Source organism: Lithobates pipiens, unplaced genomic scaffold, assembly GCF_037356315.1.
Source record: "Lithobates pipiens isolate NorthernLeopardFrog02 unplaced genomic scaffold, aLitPip1_a1.2 Scaffold_18, whole genome shotgun sequence".
Taxonomy (NCBI): domain Eukaryota; kingdom Metazoa; phylum Chordata; class Amphibia; order Anura; family Ranidae; genus Lithobates; species Lithobates pipiens.
This window is the reverse complement of record NW_027507758.1, coordinates 601,346,407-601,365,964: the sequence shown is the minus strand read 5'-3', so window position 1 is coordinate 601,365,964 and position 19,558 is coordinate 601,346,407. Positions and strand designations below refer to the sequence as shown.

At 44.3% G+C, this 19,558-nt stretch overlaps 2 protein-coding genes across 2 annotated transcripts in view; one reads left to right on the top strand and one right to left on the bottom strand.

The window, feature by feature from the left end:
• The window catches only part of DNAJC27 (DnaJ heat shock protein family (Hsp40) member C27), a 42,200-nt gene extending 34,314 nt beyond the window's left edge, over window positions 1-7,886 (bottom strand). Inside the window, 2 exon segments of the mRNA XM_077485229.1 lie at window positions 3,379-3,538; window positions 7,774-7,886. Of these exon segments, the coding sequence (XP_077341355.1) occupies window positions 3,379-3,465 (87 nt within the window). The 5' untranslated portion in view covers window positions 3,466-3,538; window positions 7,774-7,886.
• A 3,341-nt stretch (window positions 7,887-11,227) lies between these two features.
• LOC143986819 (protein kinase C delta type-like) lies at window positions 11,228-18,905 on the top strand. Its single transcript, XM_077485228.1, has 9 exons — window positions 11,228-11,252; window positions 11,537-11,781; window positions 11,972-12,142; window positions 12,285-12,439; window positions 13,839-13,980; window positions 14,708-14,902; window positions 15,265-15,399; window positions 15,795-16,019; window positions 18,897-18,905. Exons 1-9 carry the CDS (start codon window positions 11,228-11,230, stop codon window positions 18,903-18,905), a joined length of 1,302 nt encoding a protein of 433 aa, XP_077341354.1.
• Window positions 18,906-19,558: the final 653 nt, after the last annotated feature.

Here is a 19,558-nt window from a genome sequence, read left to right as displayed (position 1 = left end):
AGAGAGCACCATTCCGGAATGTACAGTAATGGAGGGAAAGGACATTGAGACCAGACTGAAGATCCCTTGAAAAGGTAAGTACTGTACATTTTCTGAAATTTAATTTTTTTTTTTTTTTTTTTGCAACTCTCAAAACCAACAGATCAGTTACAGGCTTCCCTGCCCCCTGCAGGACTCTACTGGATTTGCAAATTTAAAAACTACCTCTGGGCAGCAATAAAACCTCCTGGTCCCACCTATGCACAATTTTACTTATCCGTAATCACCTTCATGTGACCCTCCGCGACACCCCTTCTAGCAGCGGAGACACGTGTTCAAGGCCTACCAACTAGTCTTGTTGTCAATTCTCGCAAACGGACATCATGACGTCGTCGTTTGAAATTGAGGGCCCCTCTAACCTTCAGGACCCTGTGTGAACCCAGCCAATAGGAAGTGCTTGCGTCAACAGAGATCAACATACACAAGTGCAGAAGGCCCCTTCCGCATTGCATTCAGGAAGAAAGAAGACCCTGGACCCAGCCTGTCACATGACTGCATTTTTGAGGGAAAATGTAAGGCTTTATTTTTACCAGTTGCTGACCGTGCTATAGCCGATGACCGCTACAGATCGGCCGACCAGTTCTCAGAGGGTAGTCATAGGACACAGTTGATCATAGATCAGGTTAAAGGGCCAATCACGGCGGCCCTTTACCATGTGATCAGCTTTGTCCAATCACAGTTGATCACATTGTAAACATAAGTCTGTTATCAGCACTCCTTTCCTCATGCTGACAGCAGGAGAGGAGAGCCGATAATTGGCCTGTGTGAAAGTGACATCTAAACTGATAAGAAGGTCACTGATTATCAGTGTCGTGATTATCAGTGCAGTCCCTACATGCATGATGTGTTGGGCCTCTAACATAGGAAAATGCTGACTGTCCTACACGTTATAGATCACTGCTCACGCCGGAGTGAGAGCAATAACTTTTACACCAGAGCTCCTTTGTAATTCTAAACTGAAGACCTGTGGGGGTTTTGAAGTGTTGCCTATGAAAAAAATATAGGGTACTGAAGTTTTTCACCGTTTCACGGCCACGTGCAATTTTAAAGTGGAGCTCTACCCAAAAGGGGAAGCTCCACTAGCTTGCCTTCCCGTTGACACATTTGGCACCTTTGGGAGGGGGTACCTGGTTTTGACAGGTGCCGCTCCCACTTCCGGCTGACTTTGCTGTAGAGAACTCAGCCGGAAGTTCAGCCCCCCTCCTCCTTCCCCTGCCATTCGCATGCGTAGTAGGGAACCAGCTGTGAAGGCGCAAGGCTTCACTCCTGGATGTCCTTTAGCTGAGATGGTGACGGCAGCACCCGAGATCCAATTGAAAAATTGGCTTGGGTGAAGACACCGCTGGATTCATGGACAGGTTAAGTGTCTATATATTAAAAAAGTCAGATACAGTAATTGTAGCTGCTGACTTTTAATTACTTCTGAAGGAGCCTAGAGCAGCGCCTTAAAGCGGGAGTCCGCCGTTTTTTTTTTTTTAAAGCCAGCAGCTACAAATACTGCAGCTGCTGACTTTTAAAATAATGACACTTACCCGCCCAGTGCGCCCGCGATGTCGGCACCCAAAGCCGATCTCTCGATCGTCTCTCGGGTGCTGCCGCCGCCATCTTGGGTATGGGAATCAGGAAGTGGAGCCTTGCGGCTTAATTTCCCGGTTCCCTACTGCGCATGCGCGAGTCGCGCTACGCAATAAGGATGGTCCCGCTGTTTCTGGGATCTGTGTGTTTCCCAGCAGACAGTGGGGGACCTTCGGAAAGGGGCGTAGATTGTGCGGAAAGGGGCGTACCTTCTACAGATATCTATGCCGGAAGTGGGTGCTGTACAGGTATCTGCACCCCCCTCCCCCCTGAAAGGTGCCAATTGTGGCGCCGGAGGGGGGGGGAGGGTTCCAATGAGCAGAAGCTCCACTTTAGGGTGGACCTCCGCTTTAAAGTGGTTGTATACTCTTTTTTGTAACTTTTACCTACAGGAAAGCCTATAATAAGGCTTACCTGTAGGTAAAAAAAATATCTCCTAAACCTGTGCGGTTTAGGAGATATTCCCCTCGGTATGCGCCGATGACTGCAGCGGCGCATGCGCACGAGGGGATTCTTGGCCTGAAAATCCGGCAGTGGCCGGCGTCCGGAAAGAAATCTCCTGCGCGCATGCGCGGGAGTGACGATATCGCGGCTCCGGCCACTCACAGCGCCGGAGCCGCGATACCCGGAAGAAACGCCGAGGGAGCATGTCAGCTCCCTCGGCGTGGATCGTGCCAGATGTCGGGGCCTTGTTCTAAGGTAAGTATTTCATAATGAGCTAGTATGCGGTGCATACTAGCTCATTATGCCTTTTGCTTTGCAGGTGTTAAAAAAAAAAAAAAAAATAGCGGGTTTACTACCGCTTTAAGGTTTGGCATGTTGGGTATCTATTTACTCACAACGTCGTCTTTTATACATTCTACCTAAAAATTGGGTAATAAATTACATTTAGGTATCAAAATATTTACTTTAGTGTATTTTTTTTTTTTACTAGGAAACGTTTAGAAAAGAGCCAAGAGCTCCCCCTACTGACTGCTTCCAAAATACAACGTAGTCACACTCTACTTAGGCCGCGTACACACGGGCGGACTGTTCGCCCAACTTTGTTCGTCAAACAATCCGACAAACAGTCCGCTCAAAATTTGCATGAACGGACTTGACCACACACGATGAACGAACAGTCCGCTGAAAGTGTGCGCGATGACGTGAACGGCACGTACGACGGGACGAGAAATTCGACGTCCAATGCACTGCAATGCAACCTTCGCCGTGTAAATCCTTTCTGAGTATGCGCGAAACTTAGTTTGACGAACAAGCCTACACACGAGCGGACTGTCCGCTGAAACCAAGTTTCAGCGGACTGTCTTACGGAAATTCCGAAAAACTTTGTTCGACAGACTGTCCACTGAAGCCCACACACGAGCGGACTGTCCGCTGAAACACTGTTCAGCGGACAAAGTTGGGCGAACAGTCCGCCCGTGTGTACGCGGCCTTACACTTATAAACCCTAAGTGGGTGACAATGAGTTTGCTAAAACACTGTGCATCAAACCGTCAAACAGTTTTCATAAAAAAAATACATTTTACTTTCATTTTTTTTATGGATCTCACAACATATTTTATATATAAAAGGTCAAATTAATCCTCATTTTTTTCTCTGTAGCATGTGTATATATATATATATATATATATATATACACACACACACACACACACAGACACACACACACACACACACACGGGGAAAAAAGAAAGGGGGGGGATTAAATTGACATTTTAGAGACAATACATTGATGGGGGTTCAGAGTCTCACCCCTGTTCCTACCTTGCCTACTTCGGCATTGCCCATACTGATGACTTTAATCCGCAGCGCCTTGCGGTTCTCCTTCCTCTTCTGCAGGTTGGCCTCCATGTCGTGTTCAGGATTGCAGAGACGGCAGTGTGAGGGCGACGGGAGACACACACGGCATAGGGACTCCACACACCTGCATAAAACACATACATGAGAAGGAGGAAGATATAAAGAAGATGTATTGGGGGGGTCAGAAGATGTAGAGGGAGAACCAATAGGTGTATAGTGAAGTCAATAGATACAGTGGGGGTCAGTAGACATAGAGGAAAACCACTAAGAGTATAAGGAGGTCAAGAAGTGTATAGGAAGGTAAGTAGGTGTAAAGGGGGTTGGGAGAGGTACAGGAGGAGTCACATTGATGTACAGGGGGTCAGCGGGTATATAGGGAGGTCAGTAGATTTAATGGGGTTTCCGGAGATGTATAGGGAGGTAAGCCGATTTAATGGGGTACCGGAGACATATAGGGAGGTCAGTAGATTTAAAACGGGGTTCAGGAGATGCCAAGCTGGATGGAAAAGGACCAGTAGATGATAGGCTCAGCAATGGCATGCAATGCCAAGCTGCTGCTAAGAAAACAGAATATTAGCATGCATTAAAAAGGGGATCAACTCCAGAGATAAAACGATAATTCTCCCGCTCTACAAGACTCTGGTCCGGTCGCACCTGGAGTGTGCTGTCCAGTTCTGGGCACCAGTCCTCAGGAAGGATGTACTGGAAATGGAGCGAGTACAAAGAAGGGCAACAAAGCTAATAAAGGGTCTGGAGGATATTAGTTATGAAGAAAGGTTGCGAGCACTTAACTTATTCTCTCTGGAGAAGAGACACTTGAGAGGGGATATGCTTTCAATATACAAATACCGCACTGGTGACCCCACAATAGGGAAAAAAGTTTTTCGCGGACGGGAGTTTAACAAGACTCAAGGCCACTCAAAATTAGAAGAAAAGAGGTTTAACCTTAAACTACGTAGAGGGTTCTTTACTGTAAGAGCTGCAAGGATGTGGAATTCCCTTCCACATGCGGTGGTCTCAGCGGGGGGCATTGATAATTTCAAGAAACTATTAGATAAGCACGCGAACGACCGCAACATACAGGGATATACAATGTAATACTGACATATAATCACACACGTAGGTTGGACTTGTGTCTTTTTTCAACGTCACCTACCATCTTACTATAACTGTGGGTATAGGATTGTATGACTTTTTTTTAGTTATTTTTTTTATGGTTGAACTGGATAGACTTGTGTCTTTTTTCAACCTAAGTATGTATGAGATGTATAGGGGAGGTCAATAGATATATTGGGGGTCAAGTAAATGTAGAGGGGAGATCAGGAGATGTATGGAGAGGTCAGGAGGTGTTCAGAGAGATCAATAGCTATATTGGAGATCAGTAGGTGAATGGAGTGGGAGACTGGGAAGGGTATAGAAGAGGTAAGATGTACTGGGGGTCAGTGAGTGCATAGGGAGGTCAAAAGATATCTTGGGGGTCAGTAATTGCAGAGGGAAACCAGTAGGTGTATTTGGGAGGTCAATACGTGTAGTGTGTTGTGGTGATCAGGAGATTTATAAGAAGGTAGGTAGGTGTATAGGGGGTTGGGAGAGGAAGGCGTCAGAAGATGTACAGCAGGTCAGCGAGCATACAGGGAGGTCAATAAATGTAGAGGGGAACCACTGGGGGGGGGGGGGGGTTGGGAGAGGTATAGAAGGGGTTAGAAGATGTACTGGGGTTCAGGAGATGTATAGGGAGGTCAATAGAGATATTGGGGGTCAGTAAATGTAGAGGGGAACCAGTAGATGTATAGGGAGATGAACAGATATATTGGGGGTCAGTAGGTGCATAGGGAGGTCAGGAGATGTATAGGAAAATTAGGAGTATAGGGGGTTGAAAGAGGTACGGGGGGGGGCGATCAGAAGATGTATGAAGAAGAGGTCAGTAGGTGTATAGGGTTAGGGTGATCAATCATTATTGTGCAGATCAGTAAGTGAATGGGGGCGGGGATAGAAGGGGTCAGAAGATGTACTAGGAGTGAATAAATGTAGAGGGGAATCAGTAGATGTATAGGGAGATCAATTGATATGTTGGGGGTCAGTAGGGGCATGGGGAGGTCAGGAGATGTATAGGAAAAAAAGAAGTAGTATAGGGGGTTGGGAGAGGTACAGGTGACCAGGAGATGTATGTAGGAGAGGTCAGTAGGTGTATAGGGAGATCAATAGATAAGTTGGGGGTCAGTAGGGGTATGGGGAGGTCAGGCGATATATAGGAAGGGAAGTAGGTGTATAGGGGGCTGGGAGAGGTACATGAGGATTCAGACGATGTACAGGGGGTCAGTAGATTTAATGGGGTTCAGGGAGGTCAATAGATATAGGTCAGTAAATATATAGGGAGGGCAGTAGATTTAATTGGGTTCAGGATATGTATAGGGAGGTCAGTAGTAGGGGTGCAACAGATCAAAAAACTCACGGATCGGATCGTTCCTCGGATCAGAGTCACAGATCGGATCATTTTTTGGATCAGCAAATAATAATTAAATTTGCAAAAACCTGTGAAAATTCCACCACCATATAATCCCCACTGTAATATCCACAATCTCCCCCACTGTAATATTGGCTGAGTATGGCTGGGTGCGGCTATTATTATATTATTATAGAGACAAGGAGCTAGAAGAACTTCATCATCTATGATGCCGTCATTATTATTATCATTATTAATAATAATTATTAATAATAATAATTAATAATACATAAAAATAATAATGATGATAACAAACAATATTAATAATAGTAATATTACTTATTATTATATTTATTTATTATAGTAATTAATGATAATATTATTGATCTTCATAATCTCAATAATAATTAATAGTGCTATTATTAATATTGTTTGTTACTATTATAATGTATTATTATTAATGCTAATAATAAACACAATAATAAAAAAATAATACATATTATTATTATTATTATAAATATTTGTTATCATCATTATTATGTACTATAATTATTAATAGTAAAAATAATAAATAATTATAATACGTTTTATTCGTATTTTATTAACGTTGTGATTATTAACATCATTATTATGTTTTATTAATATTGTCAAGAATAATATTCATCATTGATAATCACAATAACTATAAATAATTATACTAATTATTAATATTCTTTTTTAATACCATCATTATTTTTTCATATAATTATTATTATTATTAATAATTACTATAATAAGTAATATTACTGATATCAATATTGTTTGCTATTGTCATTATTATTCTGCCATTTGTTATTTTCAAATGTAACCCTCAGCTCAAATAAAGCTGGTTTAAAAAAAAAAGTCTGTTGGGTCTGCACTGTGATGTCCAGGGTCCATATCAGGATGGTTGCAACAGTTGGTGGCAGGTAAAAAAAAAAAAAAAAAAAAACGGCAGTTGAGCTGCCATGGTGATGCACTATGATGTCATTGACAGGGTGCATATAAGTACAGCATGTGCAGCAGTTAGTGGTCAGTTACTCAGAGTCTTTCGATCAGAGAGGAAGCGAGTGATTGTGTGTCGTGATTTATATCATTTGACATTATTTATAATTGGAGAATGAACATTTTTCGCAAAATGAGGAGGGAAGCAAAGGCTTCTCTGACCACCACCAAAGAGAAACCTGCAGACAAAACCGATATTTATTTAAAGTATTACCAGCCCGCTAAAATGCCCAAAACTACGACCCCTCCAAAAAAGGGGAAGTGGCGGGCGTTTAAACGCGGAGCAAGGAGCGTATTTAAATACGTTTTCCCATGTTTTGGGAAAAAAGAGAAGGACATTTCAACAGATGGTAAGAGTGAAATCTAATAATGGAACATTATATAAAATCACATTATCTGCACACAACATTAATATGACATCATTTATACAGAATGTCACCAAACATGTCATTTATGTGTCCCGACAGAAAACACTAATTATAGAAACACCTTCATATGTCAGACAACAGTTGCTATGGGAGCCTCATGTTGATTGGCAGGGTATGGCAGAGTATTGGCAGGGTATTGCTGGGTACTGCAGGGTATGGAGGGATGGCTGCTTCCATCTCAGGATCTCTCCCCTCCACTGTACAGGTTAGTACAGAGAGGGGAGAGAGGAACCGCTGTTCTGGCAGATAGTGTCCTGCCATCGTATAGCGTCCGCCCCGTACTGCGCATGCACCCCTAGAGCCTACTGAGATGCCAGCTGTAAGCACACAGGTGATTGGTCACAGTGTGGAGGGGGCGGGCTCTCTCCTCTGTATTGCCTCTTATTCCCTCCCGGGGTCCCTCATAGGACTACAAGTCCCAGCATGCCTCGTCGGTCAGTGTGCGACTACTGAAAAAAATCTCACCCCGTCGCTTCAGGTGTTGTGCCGAGAATGGCTTCCCCGTCGATATCTGCTCCCCCTGCCTCTCGGCTCAGATCGTAACTCCGCCTATCCAGCCCTCTGCCTAACGGCTCCGCCTCCTCTATCCCGAATGCAAATGTTAATTCTACTTTCCCCGCCCCCGTGCTCGTCCCCTGGCTCTCGGCTCAGATCGTAACTCCGCCTATCCAGCCCTCTGCCTAACGGCTCCTCCTCCTCTATCCCGAATGCAAATGACCCTTCTACCTTCCCCGCCCCCGTGCTCGTCCCCTGGCTCTCGGCTCAGATCGTAGCTCCGCCTATCCAGCCCTCTGCGCTACGGCTCCGCCTCCTCTATCCCGAATGCAAATGACACTTCTACCTTCCCCGCCCCCGTGCTCGTCCCCGCGCATACACACATAATGTAATAATATAATATAATATATAAATAAATATATATATATATATATATATATATATACACATATATATATATATATAGAAAAATAAATAAATAAATATATATATATATATATATATATATATATATATAAATATTATATATATATATATATATATATATATATATATATATATATATATATATATGTGTATGTATGTATGTATGTATTAGTCCATCCACACATAATATAATAATGTGTGTATATATATATATATATATATGTTTGCTGGGCGCAGTGAAACGGCGATTTCTGGGCACAGTGAGGCGGCGTTTGCGGGGCACAGTGAGGCGGCATTTTCGGGGCACAGTGAGGCGGCATTTTTTTTGGCACAGTGAGGCGTATTTATTGGCAGAACAATGTACTGTATATGTAGTCAGTGCTATGCACGGGGGCCCTCCCCCTCTCCAAGCTCCGCCTCCTCTATCTCTCCCTCCCAGCAAGTCTCCGCCCGCTTGAGTCCATAATTTTTGTCGGCCACTGAACAAATATCCAGCTCATGCGCTAATAACAGCTTGAAGCCATAATTTTTCTTGACCAGTAAACAAAATCGCGGGGGGGGGGGGGGGGGGCGGGCTGCTGCTGACGTTCTAACCATCTGTTCAGCTCCGCCTGCCCACAAGTCTCCGCACACTTGAGTCTAGAATTTTTCTCCACCGCTAAAATAAACATCCTGCGCATGCGCTGTTAATATCACGGAATTGGCGCATGCACGGTAAAGGCCCGCCGTCAGCTGTTACAGTGACGGAGCCGCACCGGAAGTGACGGGGTGAGCTTTTTTCATAAGTCGCAGGAATTTTTACAACACAGCGCACACAGAGCTCACCATGCTTCTTCCACGGTGGCTTCATCTTCCACGAACACAGCTACGGCCTGAGAGGCGGGGCACGCTTTGACCAATAGCCAATCATGAACCGCTACTGCTTCCTCGATAGCCAATCCATGCTAGCTACAGTCTGCAGGTCGGGACAAACTTCTAATACGGAATCGGCAACAAACAACCGCTTTATGGGCGGGAAAACCCTAAGTCTATCCTAAAAAAACAAACCTAAAGCCTATCAGCAAAGCGCTCCGTTTTTCGGGGCGGGACAAACCTTCCTCCGTAGCCAATCATGAATAACGGGCAGTGTGACCGCCATGAGCTGACATCACACAGGGTATATTATAGAGACAGGGAGCTGGAAGAACTTCATCATCTATGATGCCATCATTATTATTATTATCATTATTATTAATAATAATTATTAATAATAATAATTAATAATACATAAAAATAATAATGATGATAACAAATAATATTAATGATAGTAATATTATATATTATTATATTTATTTATTATAGTAATTAATGATAATATTATTGATATAGTCCCCACTGTAATATTCACAATCTCCCCCACTGTAATATTGGCTGAGTATGGCTGAGTGCGGCTGAGCATAGCTGAGTATGGCTGGGTACGGCTGGGCACGGCTGAGTAAGGCTGGGCATGGCTGGGTATCGCAGAATATGGCTAGGTATCGCAGAGTATTGGCAGGCAGGGTATTGCTGAGTATTGGCAGGGTATCGCAGAGCATTGGCAGGGTATCGCTAGAGCATTGGCAGGGTATCGCAGAGTATTGCTAGAGTATTGCTAGAGTATTGGGGTATTGCATGACATGACGCCGGTTTGTTTACAAGTGATCGCTCCGTCGGAGCGATCAGTGTGGGTGTAGAAAGATGGGTGATGCTTCGGAGCTAGGCCGAAGCCGTGGCCTTTCCTAAGGCCGAGAACGAGGAGCCCTCCGCGGATCGCGGCATGTGCCAATCCGAGCGGGTTGACCCGTTCGGATCACGGATCGGTGATGATCCGTTGCACCCCTACTGGGAACCTTGCTATATACACATATTGGAATCACTGCTATACACACACACACATATATTGTTTGGTGGTATTAAGTGATTTTCTAACAAAAAATACTGATTTAATCCTGTAAACAAAAAGTACCAGAAAAAGCCTGGTCAGCAAGTGGTTAATGATTGATCGGGCAGTGATACCTGTATGAGTATTGGTCTAGCCCTCCTCGTCCAATCACCATTATAATTACTATTTAAAATATTATGAGTACCAAATAAAAAAATCTCTTTATATCAATTGCACATCATTTCACCAATCTATGTATTGTACCAAAAATGTAATTGAGGTGTCCTTATTTTAAAAAAAACAAAAAACTACTTTAACCACTTCAGCCCCGGACCATTTTGCTGGCCAAAGACCAGACCACTTTTTGCGATTCGGCACTGCGTCGCTTTAACTGACAATTGCGAGGTCGTGCAACGTGGCTCCCAAACAAAATTGATGTCCTTTTTTCTCACAAATAGAGCTTTCTGTTGGTGGTATTTGATCACCTCTGCGGTTTTTATTTTTTGCGCTATAAACAAAAATAGAGCCACAATTTTGAAAAAAACGCATTATTTTTTACTTTTTGTTATAATAAATATCCCCCAAAAGTATATAAAAAAACATTTTTGTCCCTCAGTTTAGGCCGATACGTATTCTACATATTTTTGGTAAAAATTATTGCAATAAGCGATTATTGATTGGTTTGCGCAAAAGTTATAGCGTTTACAAAATAGGGGATAGTTTTATGGCATTTTTATTATATATCCCCTGACCCCCTGTACCATGTCCATACAGCCCCTGACCCCCTGCACCATTTCCATACAGCCCCTGACCCCCTGCACCATGTCCATACAGCCCCTGACCCCTTGCACCATTTCCATACAGCCCCTGACCCCCTGCACCATTTCCATACAGCCCCTGACCCCCCTGCACCATTTCCATACAGCCCCTGACCCCCTGCACCATGCCCACACACAACCTCTGACCCTCTGCACCATGTCCATACAGCCCCTGACCCCCTGCACCATTTCCATACAGCCACTGACCCCCTGCACCATGTCCATACAGTCCCTGACCCCCTGCACCATGCCCACACACAACCTCTGACCCCCCTGCACCATGTCCACACAACCCCTGACTAAAGGTCAGGTTCACTGTTAGGACTAGTGTGAGGGTTCAGCATTTGGGCCCTGTATTTGATTGGCTTATGGGTCAAATCGAATGTTAGAATACTTTAACCGTAACTTAAAATCCAAAACCTGAGAACTGGTTCCTAAGTCCAAAAGCAACCATGTTACCCATGTATATGAAGAATTTCTGACCAGAAGCATGTTTTATATAGTAACACAAATTAGGTATACAATTTACATTACACAGATCTAATGCTCTAACAGAAGTCTAAAATGCAAATTTTCTGTCTCTTTCTAGGAGAAAATGATGACGTCAACAAACCACTGGATCCACCCATCAGTGGCAACAAGCCATCTTCGTTGGCCGAAGGGACCAGCTGCAACAAGCCATTCAAGAAGTTATCTTTGCAGGCCGAAGGGACCAGCTGCAATAGCACATTGGCTCTCCCCATACCAGCCCCATCCATCAGCCCAGGGTCAGACCCTTTATCCTTGGCCAGCTTTACATTTCATTGTAAGCTGGGAGAGGGAGGTTTTGGAATGGTAAGTGATTAGACTGATTTTCCTATAGTTTGACCATGCAGTAGTCTACCATGTGGATTTTCTTGCAAAATGTAGCCATTCCTGTATGTACCTTGTTATGTACAGTATATGTCTATTACCTGATCAAGACCAATCCCCAACCTGCACTATTATTGTACCGTATTAATAATGTATCTCTTTTTTTCTTCAGGTGCTGTTAGCTTCTCATTCAGCATATGACCATCCGCTCGCCGTCAAGTTGGTGAGAAAGAGCCGTGTGCTCGTAGAGGGAGGTTTTGAGGTCATGGTAGAGCGTGAGGTGCTAGAGGAGACCAGGCACAATGTCTTTTGCACCCATATGTTTGGTGCCTTTCAGACAAATGTAAGTAATCCCCATTCTCACCAAATGCAAAGAATGTTATATGGGGCTTGACCACACTGCACTGTCTGCCTCTATAAGTTACCCCACCAAACCCTTGATGACGATCGTTTAACCCTTGTCTTTATCCCTTATTTTCACACAGAAATACCTGGTCTTTGTGATGGAATATTTGAGTGGAGGAGACCTGGAACATCTCATACAGAAGTCGGCTCCAATTTCTTCAGATGCCATCCGGTACCTTGCTGCAGACATCATATGTGGACTGCGATACCTGCACAGCAAGGGAATCATACACAGGTAAGTATTATAATAATATGATTAACCATGGAGTAAAGTGATGGGGGGACATCACCGAAATTGCTACTTTTAATTATGGATAAAATGGTAAAATCAACCCCTGGCTTCCTAATCATAGGTGACATGATGACGGCATTTTCTATACCTGTCTCTTATAAAATCTACAGAAGTCTTAGTTCTCTTGTCCTATTTTTAATGAAAGATGCATGAGAATCTAGCCGGGCAAGTCAGACTTCCCCATAACCATTGTGGGATAGAAGAAGCTGTGATCCACCCATTACTAAAATTCTGTGTGTGCTTTTTTTTTTTTTTTGGATCCTGTACCCTCAGGCAGTGGTCTTCAAACTGTGGCCCGCTGGGCCAAATGCGGCCCTTTGCTTGCCTTGCTGGCCTTCGGGGCACTGTTTCTTCCACTGATATGAAACCCTATTCTTCCCAATAACACTATATTCAATTTCTGTAAGGAAGGCGCCAACCCATAAATGCTTTACATACAACTGCTGCCCCTTAAAGTGTGAATCACACAACATACGTTTATTGATGTAAAAGTCTGGTGCTGCTATGTTTATATTACACAAACCTGTCCATCTGCAGCCTTGCCCAGTGCCTTTGCAGTCTTGCCAGTCTTTTGCAGGATTGCCCTGATTTAAATTTGGCACCGATCTCCGCTGACTGAGCGGAGAGGAGTGAGTGGAGCCGAGATACACAAAGCCGAGTGTACTTCGGCTAGACTCGGCTCTGCTCACAGTCCCACCCATCTCCACTGATTGCGAGAGGAGAGGAGCGAGCGCCGCTGACATACAGAAAGCCGAGTGCACTTTGGTTAGACTCGGCTCTGCTCACAGTCAGGGGCAGGACTGCAACGAGTCTAGCCAAAGTACACTCCCCGGCTTTCTGTATGTCAGCGGCGCTCACTCCTCTTGCAATCAGTGGAGATGGGCCGGACTGTAAGAAGAGCTGAGTAAAGCCGAGTGTACTTCGGCTTTGTGCATCTTGGCTCCGCTCGCTCCTTTCCTCACAATCAGCGGGGGATCGGCGTATAACACTCACCCACAATTTTCCCATGATTTTAAGAGGAAAAAGGTGTGTGTTATACGCCGAAAAATATAGGTAATATAAATATAACAGCGCCAGACTTTACCATCTATAATCTATTCTTCCCAATGACACCAACAATGAGGCACCATTCCTCACTGACCCATGGGCACTATGTCATTTTTTTACTCCCACCGACCAACAAGTCTAAGACATTGTCTTTTCCCACCTGGCCCCCCTAAAGTATGAAGGACAGTAAGCTGGCCCTTTTTTTAGAACGATTGTAGACCCCTGACCTAGGATCAAAGTCTTCCAATACTTGTGTTATTGTGTGATATATACTAACTCTTTCTTCGCCTTACAGGGACATTAAGCCAGCAAATATTCTTCTGAGCAGCACAGGCCACGCAAAGATTTGCGACTTCGGACTGTCCGTCAGGGACATATTCCAACCAAAGAAGTACGCAGGACAGGGTGCAGGCACCAACCTCTATTGTGCCCCTGAGGTAAGATACAGTCTACTGAATTACTTTTAGGGTTTATCTAAATACTCATCTCTTCATTATTGGGTATAGTAGAGTTAAATGGGCATTTCACTCTCACTTAGTGAAAATTGCCTCCTCTCATGTCCTGGGTGTCCCATGTCATTGGGTTTCCAGGCTGGGACTAAATAACTAACAAAAAGTGGGCAGGGTTGAATCCTAAAGAAATTTTCCGAGTTCCTCTGAGGCTGATAGATAAATAAAATAGATAGAGATAGATAAAAAAAAAAAAAAAAAAAAAAGCTATCAGGCCCTTTTCTAGTTTAGGATTTACATACACTTTAAAGTGGAGATTCGCAGAAAAATGGAACCTCTGCTTTTTGGAACCCTCCAGTGTCACATTTGGCACCTTTCAGGGGGGAGGGGGATGTAGATACCTGTATAATACAGGTATCTGAACCCACTTCCGACATGAAAGTCACATCCCCGTCCCCCCTGCTGTGTTCTGAGAAACACACAGGTCCCATAACACAGCAGGGACCAGTTAGGACACGCAGCGCGACTCGTGCATGCGCAGTAGCGAACCGGGAAGTGAAGCCGCAACTATTTAAAACCATAATGAAAAAACAAAAATAACCCGGAGAGATCAGGACACTTGGGAGGATTAATAGATCACTTATGCTGACATAGATCTATCTCTGTCCCATGCCTGGCATGACAATGTTCTCATAATTCTCTTTTCTTTCTACAGGTCCATAACCGTCAACCGTATGATGCCATGGTTGACTACTTCTCACTGGGGATCTTACTATACGAAATGGCCACTGGTGAGCACCCATTGTGTGACTGTTACATGAGTGACTCAGAGGTGGCCGACGCAATAAATCAAGAAGATCCGATGTACCCCCCAGAGATGATTGCCGACCTCAAGGACCTCATTCGAAGGGTAAGTAGAAAAAGATCTTTATACTGGGAATATAGCACATAGAAGGAAAAAGAAATGGCAATTTTTTGCAGGGCTGGCTAACTTAAGCATATATGACACCCCATTCCTGATGGAAGAACTATTCTGCCTGCCGAGTGCCACAGTGGGGATACATTTAACATAAGGGGCAGTGGTTGGGGTATGGTAAAAACGTGGCTAAACAAGGCTTATTTGAATGCTTTTTACATACTGTACAATATTATTATAAAACAGTAGTCTGATGGGGGGGTCAATAGATTACTATTAGAGACACATTTTAAAAAGGGATTATATTGTCTTCTTATTGCTTGTTCATATTTGACATTCTGTTTCTCCCTTTATAGCTTCTTCGGAAAAACCCAGAGCGCAGGCGAATGGATCTGCAAGACGTTCAAGAGCATCCATTTTTCCAGGGGATAAATTGGACTGAGGTGGAGTTGGGACAGTCACCCCCAATAAGTCATTTGCTATCTCTACCTGTAAGTATATTATTAAGAAAGAAGTTTGGGCACATGGGGGGGGGGGGGGGTGGTAGAGGTTTTAGGGCTCGTTCACACCAGAAAACGTGTTCTATAAACGCTTTGGACTTGAGAACTGTGGAGGTGTCAATACAATGCTAATGACACCCCAAACGTAGGTAGGGATTTCATGGTACAGAGGGTATTGCGACTGCATTGCGTTTTTTTAAAATAGAGTATGTACTACTTTTGTTGCAATCCAGTGTGATTTCAGCCCATTCAAGTGAATGGGATAAAAATGCACTGGCACAGGAATCGCACAAGAATGTGAGCGAGTAAATGATGTGCGCTTAACTTTTATGATCAATTTCTGTCTAAACTAGTGAGATTAATGTTTCCTATTTTTTTCTTTGCAGAGCCCAAAGGCCCCACTACATCAAAAATTTAATATGGCCTATATTATGGCCTCGGAAGAACGAAAGACTTCAATAACATCAGAGGACCAGCGGCTCTTCATCAATTTTAAATTTATGAGCGAAGGATTTGCCATGAAAACATCCCCTCAGCCATCCGAGTCACCACCACCACCAGATAAAAGCTGCACCGTGGATGGAGAAATCACCCCAAAAAATCTGATGCCGGTGCATTTTATTGCCAGTGTGTGTGACAGCAGGTTGCCTAAGCTATTTTTATTATTATTCATATTATTCGTAGTATTCTTATTTGCTATTTCTATAAAGGCAGCATTTAGGCAGCACTTTACAATATAAATTTGGACAGTACGATAATAAGAATACAGTAAGAATAAGAGGGCCCTTCATCACCTACATCACAGGGGGGCTCTTACCTGGGAAGAGGATTGAGGGGACGCCGTGGGAGGAGGGACAGAGGTGACACCGTGGGAAGAGGAACAGAGGGGATGCCGTGGGAGGAGGGACAGAGGTGACACCGTGGGAAGAGGAACAGAGGGAAAGCCGTGGGAAGAGGAACAGTGGGGACGCCGTGGGAAGAGGGACAGAGGGGACGCTGTGGGAAGAGGGACAGAAGGACGCCGTGGGAAGAGGGACAGAAGGACGCCGTGGAAGGAGGCAGAGGGGACGCCATAGGAGGCGGGACAAATGGACGCCATGGGAGGCAGGACAAATGGACGCCATGGGAAGAGGGACGTCATGGGAAGAGGGACAGTGGGACACCATGAGAAGAGGGACGCTGTGGGAAGAGGGACGATCTGGGAAGAGGGACAAAGGGACAATGTGGGAAGAGGGACAGAGGGATTATTACACACTTTTTTTTTTTTTTTTTTTTTTAACAGAAATTTTTTTATTAGACAAATGAGCATTACATTGCAAAGTACAGTACATCCGATATTACTGTTATAGAAAGAAAAAAAACACCTTCATCCAGTAATCATTCTTAAATTAATAATCCAGCAGTACAGATAACAGGAGTAGCCATTACTCTATCATAAATGCAGGACATCCCCAGCGGAACTTTACAGTCATCATGCAGGTACCTGACATTTGCGCGAGCATGCGGAAGGGGGGGGGGGGGGGGCCAGGGAGGAAATGGTCGGGAGAGAGAGAACAGGGCGGTCAACTGGGGGGGGGGGGGGTGGGGGGGGGATCCACCTCTGTCTCAGTTCAACTCAAAGTTAGGGGGAGGGGGAACCAAGATCAGCAGACGCGTCTATCCAGGAGTATTACACACTTTTTAGTCACCTTTTTGATTACGTAATTGGCTTTCCCCAACGGCTTGTAGAATCCCTACTTAGACGGGGGAGAGAGCCAGCTTGAGTTGTAATAATTTGTTAGCAGTGAAGTGGAGGGATTCACAGAATGTTTTCATTCTGTCCTCCCTTCACGCAGATACGACAGTCAAAACTTCTATGGCGACTGGTGTTGTGGAGAAACCCCTCTGTGTCCATGAATACAACCTTAATATGGGAGGGGTGGACCTCAACGACCAATTGTTGGCACTGTACCTAATTGCCCGTAAGGCCAGACGCTGGTACAAAAAGTGTCTGTATACTTATTTCAATTGGCTCTGCTGAACGCTTTTTGCTATACAAAGCTTCAATACAGACTGGATCCTTCCTCAAATTCCAAGAAGAGATCTTTACAGCCCTTTTGTTTCCAGACGGTGCTGTGGCCCACCTTCCCAACACAAATTAAGTGAGCCGGCTGCACAAGAGGCATTTTCCACATGTCCTCACTGGTACCCCTACCCAAAGAACACCCCAAAGAAGATGTCGTGTCTGCAGAAAACTCGGATTTAGGCGTGACACCCACTTTTATTGTCCCTCCTATCCTGACCAACCTGGTCTCTGCATCGGTGACTGTTTCAAACGCTATCACACACTATTGGAGTATTAGCATAGGGTACAGCACTACACACTCCTTTCACAACCACAGTTAACAAAAAGAGCATATATGCCTAAGCATGGGGGCAGGGGTGGAGGAGCGATTTGCATTAGGGGTGGATTGCCCCCATGCTTCGGCATATATTTTTTAGGAACAAATTGTGTTAAAAAAAAAATCTTTTTACTATGTTTTGTTGCATTTGCTTTGCAGGTATGGTAAGTCTAACTGTTATACTGTAATTTTACTTTGTTTTATTGTTAACCATTATTTGCTTAGCAGGTACGCCATTCAGCTGCAGCACTGATTTATTTATCTTGACAGCAACAGCGTTTGCTCCCACGATACGTAAAGCCGTGACTCCAGCACTGTCGGAGGTGATTTCACCACCACAGTAAAAAAAGAGCATATATGCCGAAGCATGGGGGCAGGGGTGGAGGAGTGATTTGCTCCTAACATTAGGGGTGGATTACCCCCATGCATAGGGGGCAGGGGTGGAGGAGTGATTTGCTCCTAACATTAGGGGTGGATTGCCCCCATGCATAGGGGGCAGGGGTGGAGGAGCGATTTGCTCCTAACATTAGAGGTGGATTGCCCCCATGCTTCGGCATATATTTTTTAGGCACAGATTGTGTTAAAAATGTTTTCTTTTTACTATGTTTTACGCCATTCAGCTGCAGCACTGATTTATTTATCTTGACAGCAACAGTGTTTTGTTCCTTCGATACGTAAAGCCATGACTCCAGCATTGTCGGAGGTGATTTCACCACCACAGTAAAAAAAAAAGAGCATATATGCCGAAGCATGGGGGCAGGGGTGGAGGAGCGATTTGCTCCTAACATTAGGGGTGGATTGCCCCCATGCTTTGGCATATATGCTCTTTTTGTTAACTGTGATGGTGAAATCACCTCCGACAGCGTTGGAGTCAAGGCTTTATGCTCCAATCATCTCTATGGCCTAAGCATGGGGGCAGGGGTGGAGGAGCGATTTGCTCCTAACATTAGGGGTGGATTGCCCCCATGCTTAGGTGGCGGGGTGGAGGAACGATTTGCTCCTAACATTAGAGGTGGATTGCCCCCATGCTTCGGCATATATTTTTTAGGCACAGATTGTGTTAAAAATGTTTTCTTTTTACTATGTTTTATTGTATTTGCTTTGCAGGTATGGTAAGTCTAATTGTTATACTATAATATTACTTTGTTTTATTGTTAACCATCATTTGCTTAGCAGGTACGCCATTCAGCTGCAGCACTGATTTATTTATCTTGACAGCAACAGCGTTTGCTCCCACGATACGTAAAGCTGTGACTCCAGCACTGTCGGAGGTGATTTCACCACCACAGTAAAAAAAAGAGCATATATGCCGAAGCATGGGGGCAGGGGTGGAGGAGCTATTTGCTCCTAACATAAGGAGCGGCTTACCCTCATGCTTCACAATATATTTTTTAGGCACAGATTGCGTTAAAAAATATATTTTTACAATGGTGCATGTATGCCCATCATTAGAAGCGGGTGGATGAAGGGCGGTATTCTAATGGTGGGCATACCCACTGATCAGTCTCTTTTTTTTCCATTCAGCCCACAGGCTGCATGAAAAAAAGAACACTACAATGTATGCCCAACAAGGACCAGCGGCGTACTGGTATGTTGCTGGACTTTGAGTGGTTATACCAGAATGATGCCTGCCTGTTTAGGTATCATCTTGGCCTCATTCTTTTCAGTGAGCGGTCGGCTTTCATGTAAAAACAATCCTAGCAGCTAATTAGCCTCTAAACTGCTTTTACAAGCAGTGGGAGGGAATGTCCCCCCCTCCCACCGTCTTC